Source organism: Mixophyes fleayi, chromosome 7 (assembly GCF_038048845.1).
Source record: "Mixophyes fleayi isolate aMixFle1 chromosome 7, aMixFle1.hap1, whole genome shotgun sequence".
In the NCBI taxonomy this organism is placed as follows: domain Eukaryota; kingdom Metazoa; phylum Chordata; class Amphibia; order Anura; family Limnodynastidae; genus Mixophyes; species Mixophyes fleayi.
The window spans coordinates 70,692,429-70,700,962 of record NC_134408.1 but is presented as its reverse complement, the minus strand read 5'-3'; the positions used below and the strand labels follow the sequence as shown (position 1 = coordinate 70,700,962).

Here is an 8,534-nt window from a genome sequence, read left to right as displayed (position 1 = left end):
CTGTATCCCAATTCAAACCCAGGAAAGAGATCTGCACAAAACAAGGTTTACAGACTCCCGAAATCCATTCGAATGTAGAGCCCACAAAGTGTGTCCATTTAAACCTGATATCTGAAGGAATGGAAAGAATTGCATCTTATCAACTACAAGGATGAGGCAGTCCAAGGGACGCCTGAAAACCTGTCCTAGAAATTCTCACCAGCCGTTTAAACCATTCAGTCATTTTCGGGAAGCCTTGAAACAGGAGCATCTCTTACTCCATAACTGGCTTAATAGAAATGGCTAAAAGCCAAAGTGTTTACACGCGAGTGACTGGCAGAAGCATTGACTAACCAGAGGATTACTATATGCTGCGGGATGGGCTGTGTCAGAAGAGGTGGACCTAGGCACACAATGCTTGTTTCAGTTCTAGTTAGTGCGTTCAGGATTGTGTTGCGGATGGGTAAGAGTCTATAAAACGCGATTTCTCCAACCTCTATCATTGGATTAGGGATTTGGCGAATATTCTCAAAATAACAGTTTGGATTATAAATTCCGGTATGGTATCTCCTACTCAATATATATATTAAGGAGTGGGGAGAAGTGAACGCCTGTAAATCTCATATCCCATAGGAATGACAGCTATCTAAAAGAAGGAACAGCGTGAATCAACTGGAGGTAAACATATTCAAATTATTTTGACGAGAGCATCAAATCCGTTGCTATCTCTATTCGCCACATATTTGAATAATACTGGATGTTGAGATAACAGTTTGAGAAAGAATATTCGGATTCTTCAGTAACAGAAAAGCAGCCATCTTTATACCCTGCTACACAAATTTCCATTCCCAACATTACCCCGTGTCGGGAGGGTATTATTCCCAAAATAAGCGTTTATTCCTATAATTTTCAAGGTGGAAGATGGGGGGTATTTTGTTGTCGTAAAGTGTGACTTCTAATAGTGTATTGCAAAGGCGTCAAAATAGGGTATTTGACGGATTGTACTGTATACATGGCAATTACGCCAAAATGGCTCAGTTATATGATGTTTTAAAATGCTACAAATATTTGGAACTATTTACTGTTGGCATCGCTAAAAATGAAATATAATTTAACGAATAAATCCGATAGGCATTTAAAAGCTATTGATTTGACTGGTGTATTATTAAAGGTTGTTATGTTAGTTTATGAACGGACCTTCATACAAACCATGCAAATAAAAGTATTCAGAGAAACAAAGTAGAATACTGTATGTTTAAATTGGGTTTAGAGAAACTGACCAACTCTATAACTACATGTGTTTTTACAATGTAGGGCTATTCTTGGATTGAAAAGATATTTCATGGATAGGACATATTTCCATCACGTTAATAGAGATGCACCATAGCTAGGTCTCATAATTGTAGATGCAAATATGTAATGATTAGAAGCCTACTAAAAACAGTCTAAATGTGTTTAGCTATACAGAATATTTACTACTTAGATTTATTCCAATAGTTGAGGCAAGTCTATTTTCAGGGCTTAAATATGAGGACTCTTTTGAACTATAATCACTTGGTATCCTATTAACAGGAAAATGCTTTGTTGTATATTCATACCAAAGCATAACATATTTTAGATTTGATACTTTACATTAATCTCATTCAACCTCTTTCCGTTTGTTTTATTTTTTTCCCCAAGAGCTCACACTTCCTGACCGTGTTCTGAGTAAAATGCATTCTTAAATAATAGCAAAAGGTTATCTTTGCTTTGACAAGGCCAGCAGACCAATACAGCCCTTTGTTCAAAAGCTTTAATGGAAGAAACCTTGCTGTATTTTTTTTAACATTTTTAAAACTCTTCACCTGCCTACCTTTTTTCCACTCCTGTATATTTACAATATGATACAAGTAATGAATTGATAAGCATGCTGCTATGTGTTTACATAGCTTAGTAGATGGGATGCTGGGCAAAAAAATGGTGGAGAAAAACAAAAGGAGTAATTAATACCACCACTTCATGCTTCTGATACTAGAACAAATTTGAAACAGGTCTTTATTTGTAGTAAAATTAGATGCATGTTTCCAATATTTAAATGCATGCAGTCTTCTTACCTTATTGGATTTTCTTGATAATATTTCTTTGGGAAAATATAATAGTGACTTAAATATTTATGCTATGTACTTGATATTAATTGGCTTCCATTGTGCCTGATCTCCCTCTGTTCTTGGTACTTGAGCATGCATTTTATTTGCAATAGACAAGAAAGATCCCTTTGAGGTAGCACGGTATTTATAACCACACCACTTCAATTAAATGCTTGACAGATCAAAGGTAGGCCCCTTTGCAATTTATATTTAGAATTCATTGCAATAAGTTGCTAGCTGCAGTGGTGTTATTATTATTGCTTCCCAGCAAAAAATTATAATATATTCCATTTTATACTATCACCTATTGTAAGGTAACCCATTCATATTGTGGTTTAAGTAAAGTGGAAATTGAAATGCTGGTCCATTAATTTATATTTGATGTGTTGAAATTAAATGAATTCTTCGTTCTTAAGTAGGGAACTTAAAGGAGGACATTATTATTTTATTTTTTCTAATGTCGCATCAACAGAATCCCTGCTGAACAAATGAAACTACAGTGAACCTTCCTTATAATGTACCATTTTTAATTCCACCTTCTGCACAAAAGTGCATTAATAAGCATTGATTCCATTACATGTCACACTCTCTTTATACAACCCTTACAATAACACACTTTTTGTCCTGCGTTTGAAGCTAGCTTTATAAGGAGAAAAATAAAAACAATTGTCAGAGACTTGCCTTGCATGCTTTAAGTGCTCACAGAGATCGAGCCCTGCTTTAACAGCAAAAACAGTGCATAAGCAAAAAAAAATAATTTCAAAAATGTTGTTTTTTAAAAGAATTAATTATACATGTCTACTTTTTGTTTTTTTATTTTTTTAATTATATTTATTTATTTTAGGGTGGTCTCTAGACCATGACACAGTTCAAATATTCTGTTTAAAGATGGATGGACGGGAATTTGTAAACATGTCGCCCTTGGGACGGTCAGGGCCGTCACTGGAGGCTGGCTGTGTTTCATCTGGAAGTACTGGTGGGCGCTTTGTTCCATCCACAGGACCACTAGCCCCATTTTACACAGCAAAGTATTTTCCAACACCTCTTGGCTTACACACCCAGCCAGGTAAGACGGAATATGACGGAGAACATTCAGGAAAAATTGGTGCAAAGCAAAAGTGTTTCCATTGCAACCACTTGGATACTAACTGTTGTTTTTCAGTTGCAGTTTAAAATTCAAGCAAAAAAATCCCCAAATCAGATGTTTGCATTTTCTGAATTGTAGTAGAAAAATCACAGACTGGCTAGACTTCTTTCCTTGCACCAATTGTCTTAAGTCCGCTCCATATATTTACATGTTGCAGATGGCAACAGCTCATGTAAAACATGGCAATCCATAATACATTTCATTTGTTTAATGCTGGTCATGCACAGCCACAAATGGAGGCAAACTTTTGAATCACAGGGATCCTGAGTATTTTTGCTTGGCTGATTATCTCAAACATATACTGATGCAGTAATTAGAGTAATTTAAATCTATACCAATAAACAATGTGATTTATTCAGAGTGGATATTTTTCAGGAAGATGTATATTTTTTTCCTATGTATTAATTGTTAAGCCATTTTGTCTTAAATGGCAGAAAGGACGAACCAAACCACTATGTGCTTGGTACACATTACTTGCGCCCAATATTGCATATTGGTCAAGGCAGATTGTAATGGGAAAAGTGCTTAGTGGGGCTATGCGATCCAGTTACCACATTGTTGGACTGGGGGTTTGAGCATAGAAGGAGAACACATGTACATTTTTTTGTGAACTGTGTAGCAGGATGGTAATCTGCTATAGTTGCCTACAGAGGCTAGTAGGTTGTGGAATTTGATAACTTTGACTGAAGAGTTGAGTTTTCAGGGAACAATGAATGCTAGCTTAAAGTCTCATTATACGTGGGAGGGCATTACACAGAGTGGGTGCAGCCTGAAAAAAAAGAAGTCCTATAACTGGGAGTGGGAGCAGGTGCTGAGTGAGGGGTGGAGGGGTCAAGTTGGAAGATATTTTGAAACAAGTGAAGAGATAAATGTTGGCACAGTTTTCTTTATGGCCTTGTATCAACATCATTTATTTATATAGCGCCACTAATTCCGCAGCACTGTACAGAGAACTCATTCACACCAGTCTCTGCCCCATTGGAGCTTACAGTCTAAATTCTCTAACACATACACGCACAGACAAACAGAGAGAGAGACTGGGGTAAATTTTTTGATAGCAGCCAATTAACCTACTAGTATATTTTTCTGGACTGTGGGAGGAAACCGGAGTACCCAGAGGAAACCCACGCAAACACGGGGAGAACATACAAACTCCACACAGATAAGGCCATGGTCGGGAATTAAACTCATGACCCCAGTGCTGTGAGGCCGAAGTGCTAACCACTTAGCCACTGTGCTGCCCTTGTATGTTAGTAGAAGTATTTTATATTGGAATTGGTAAAATAGAGGTAACTAGGGGCTGACAGAGTGGAGCAGGATTTTATACAGATTAGATGTGGGGAATAAGTATTATTCTGGGTCAAGGATAACACATTGGCAGTGAACTTTAGGGGTAGAGATTATTGTTGTGTTGGCAACAGAATCATGTGAGATAGTGGGCTGGGATGACCAGTTGAGTGCCCACAAGAGGGAGCAGCTTGAGGCAGTGCTGTGGCGCTTTGTGACTCAGTTTAGTAGGAAGTCTGGTTGGACTTCCTTGGTGATGCACCATGCGGACACTGGTGAGCATAGGCCAGTTAGGCAACCCGCTTATCAGGTCTCACCAGAAGCCAAGGAAAGTATATACAAGGAGGTACAGGAAATGCTAGAGCAAGGGATGATCCAGCCTCATTCTGGGTTCAGCAGCTGTGGTGTGCAGTAGCATTTTGCAGAGCTCATGAGAACCAGTGATCCCTGGGATAACGCCCAGGGAAGCATGGAGGATCCTGGGGAGGTATGGAGGAGGCTCCCCAGGCTTCAGTGCCTAGTCCAGGCCCAAGCCCAGCAAAGCAGGACCTTGCTGGGCCTTCAGCTGGGGTGAAGCATGTGTCGGGGTTCAGCCTGTAAATTACAGGGTCTCTCCCAGCAAGGAATGGAGTGCTGATTTGGCTGTAAAATATGCCATAGAAACAAAGGATGTTCCCCAGGCTTCAGTAATCAAGCCTGGCCTGAGCCCAGGAGAGAAGGATCTAGCTGGGGCGTCAGAAGAGGTGGAACAGAGATGCAGTGATGGCCGGTTAGTGGAGAGAGAGGATCTCACTACCAATAAGCCAGGTACGAGCATGATATTGGTTGCTGCTGTAAAGACTGTATGCTTGCCTCCTTTGTCTGGTTTGCCTTTGGAAGGGAAAGAGTTAATGGACTGTGATATGCAGCCTGTCAGCAATGCAAATGGTGCAGTGGCTGCTATTGGTTTGGCTGATGCTGAATTAATGAGTCAACCCATAAGTATTGAAGGAAAAGGGATTTCTGCTGCAGTAGACCCTTTCAGGGAAAGACTTTCTTAAAGTCCTGCCAGATTCTGGTTCTAGCTCCTTATATATAGAAGAGTTGTCCCCGCCCCTCCCTGTAACCTCTTCCACTCTTGTATCTTTGAGACTTCCTTTCCCCTATGGTCCCTCCTCCCGAAGTCTTACTACCTCTTTGGATGCATCTGTTTCCACCCTTGACCCGCCTCTAATCCCTCCCCCTGTTGCCCGGATCCAGGCTCTGGTCCTCCAGTCCTAGGGCCTCTTGTTTCTTCAGGTCAGGCCCCATTAGGTCCATCAGTTGGTGATTTAAGTTCTCCCCCTGGGGGTAAGAAAGTTATAGATTCATCTGGTTTAGATTTGGGTAAAAGTATCAACCTTTCTTCCAAGTGGAAGGTAGAATCTGCCCCAGTGTCATAGGAGGCTAACCCTGATCATTAGGAAGTTCTCCTTTCGGATGAGGAGTCCATCCCAGTTAGGATCAGTGTAAAAAGGTGGGGTTCATCTGATGAGGACTCCACCAGGCAAGTGAAGAATTAATCAGGGTCCTACTTGTATAACTCTGAAGGATGGCTTCCCAGGCCATAAGATTTGCCACCATTAATGTGGCACCCTTTCTGTCCGAACAAGCTTGTTACATGGCCTTTCATTTTTTCAGCACGGTTGAGACTTATTTTTTATTTTTGCAAGAGACCAGAATAGGTTGGTTAGCTGACCTCCATAAAGCCAAGAGGGAGTGGAGGCGTGGGAACTTCATACTGGTCTCTTGCGGCCAAGCAGTACGGTGGGGTGGCGGTCCTTTTTCCGATATGATAACTGTCCAACGAGTTATAGAGCTCCAAGTAGGTAGATGTATGGTTTTGGATGTCAACCTAAGAGGACACGACCTGAGATTGATCAACATCTATGGTCCTCAAACCAAATGGGAAAGGAAGTGTCTTTTCAGGGTGATATAGCCATATCTTTTTTTTGGCCTGGCAGATAGTCTTTGGTGGTGATTTTAACACCATTATTGGGACCAAAGAGAGGGAAGATACAAGGGCTTCTCTGGGCTATGATTCCACTTTTCTAGTTAGTATGGTAAGACGGGCTGGTCTGGTGGATGTGCATGTTTGCCATTTTCCAGACCTCACAGGTTTCACTTATTATAGAGGTAGCTGGAGGTCTAGAATAGATAGGTTTTTTGTTAAGGAGAGCTTGAAAACTTTGGCTCCTAAGCTAAAACTAGGAGAGTTCTCTGATCACGTTTACCTCAGTGTATCCTTGAATGCCTCAAACGTTCCTAGAGGAAGAGGAGATAACAGTCCTTTAGAGACTTCAATGAATCCCAAGTGACTCTTTTGGAGGCAGGGTGGAGTAGGTCAGAGTGGTGGGAGATGTTTAAAAAGAGGACCTGTGGTTTCTTCTGTGACCTGGTAGCTAGAAATAACTTACTAAGAGAAAATACTTATTCAGCATTAAAAAGGAAACTTGGATTCCTGATCCCTGAACAGGGAGATGGTGGGGAAATCTCCCGAGTGAAGGCTCAGATGAGGGAGATATGATATGACCGATATGCTTCCTTGGCTCTTGAGAGGGATTACGGGAAGTACCACTCGCCCGATCCTTACTTGAATTGTATGAAGTTGGTAGATATGAAAGAGGTGAGGGGCCTGTACGATGCTGAGGGTGTTCTCAGAGAAAATAGGGAGGGTATCCTGGGTGTTGTGCAGTCTTTCTACTCTGATCGCTTGTCTGAGAAATCACTAGACAGAGAGAAGATGGACCATTTCCTGCGGAAGACACCTGGTCTTGAAGATCTGAGCAGGTCGCTTGAGTCTTTGGGCAGCGAGATAACTGTGGATGAGGTCAGAGTGGCCATAGATGATTTGTCTAAAAAGAAATCTCCAGGCCCGTATGGCTTAACCTCTGAGTTCTTTAAGATCTTTGTGGACATTCTGGCCCCACGCCTCGTGGAGGTTTTTAATGAGAGCCTGGAGAGAGGCTTATTATCTCCCTCCATGAGGGTTTCCGCACTTATTTTGCTGTCCAAAGGGAATGATCAGTCTTGTTTTGAGAACTGGTGCCCCATAGCACTTCTCAATACCGACAGAAAGATTTTGCAAAGGTGCTTTTTAATAGACTGATGCAGATCTCCGGTCAAATGCTTTCCCCCTCACTGCATTGCACTGTGAAAGGCCGAAGTACATAGTTCTATGGAACCGATGGACAATCTTCAGTACTCCGTTCTTGCTGACCTCCAAGGTCTACAGTCCATGTAGGTCACCAACAACAGGAGTGCTAAATATTGGTAAATCTGTAGTATCGCACTCATGATTTGGTGCACAAATCCAGTGTACATGGTGACATTAAACCAAGCAAGGCCCTGGGGGTCCGGGAGGCCATTGAACGGTGTTGGGCTGAGAAGTGGGGAAAGTATCTTTTAGTTCTGGATCAGCTCTGGATCAGTCGAAGGCCTTTGACAGTGTGGTTCACGAGTACCTGTGGCCTCTACTTCTGAGGTATGGTCTTCCAGTGTGGGTGGTGAATTGGCTTCGTACTATTTACAAACAGGCTGAGAGCTTCCCTCGTGAATGGTTGGATGGGTCCATCCTTTGTGGTCAACTCTGGAGTAAGGCAGGGTTGCCTCCTGATCCCCCTCTTGTATGTGTTTGCAATAGATCCTTTTATTCGAAGGATTGAAGGCGGCTCGATAGGAGGGGTGCAGTTGGGTCTGGAGTGTCCTTTAAAGGTGGTGGCCTACGCGGACAATGTCACTGTCGTCTTGTCGAGTCCTGCTGAAGCAATAGAGGTAGCAACTCTTTTCTGGATGGGGGAGGAAGGTTGTCAGTTTGATTTTCCGGACAGCCTTCCCCGGGCCAGTAGCAAGATCAAAATTTTAGGAATTCAATTCGGACCTGGTGATTATGTCAAACAAAACTGGGAAATAAAATTGGAGGAAGCTTCTCGGTAAAGTGGAGAGCTGGAGGAGGTGGAAGCTTTCTTTTTGGGAAA

At 41.8% G+C, this 8,534-nt stretch overlaps 1 protein-coding gene across 5 annotated transcripts in view; it reads left to right on the top strand.

Moving 5' to 3' along the window:
• Positions 1-260: 260 nt before the first annotated feature.
• The window catches only part of TNRC18 (trinucleotide repeat containing 18), a 655,441-nt gene continuing 647,167 nt past the window's right edge, over positions 261-8,534 (top strand). For all 5 annotated transcript variants that reach the window (XM_075179957.1, XM_075179958.1, XM_075179955.1 and 2 more), the window contains exons 1-2: positions 261-657; positions 2,950-3,171. In XM_075179957.1, coding sequence (XP_075036058.1) covers positions 2,994-3,171 — 178 coding nt within the window. In that variant the 5' untranslated portion in view covers positions 261-657; positions 2,950-2,993. The remainder of the gene's footprint in view (positions 658-2,949; positions 3,172-8,534) is intronic.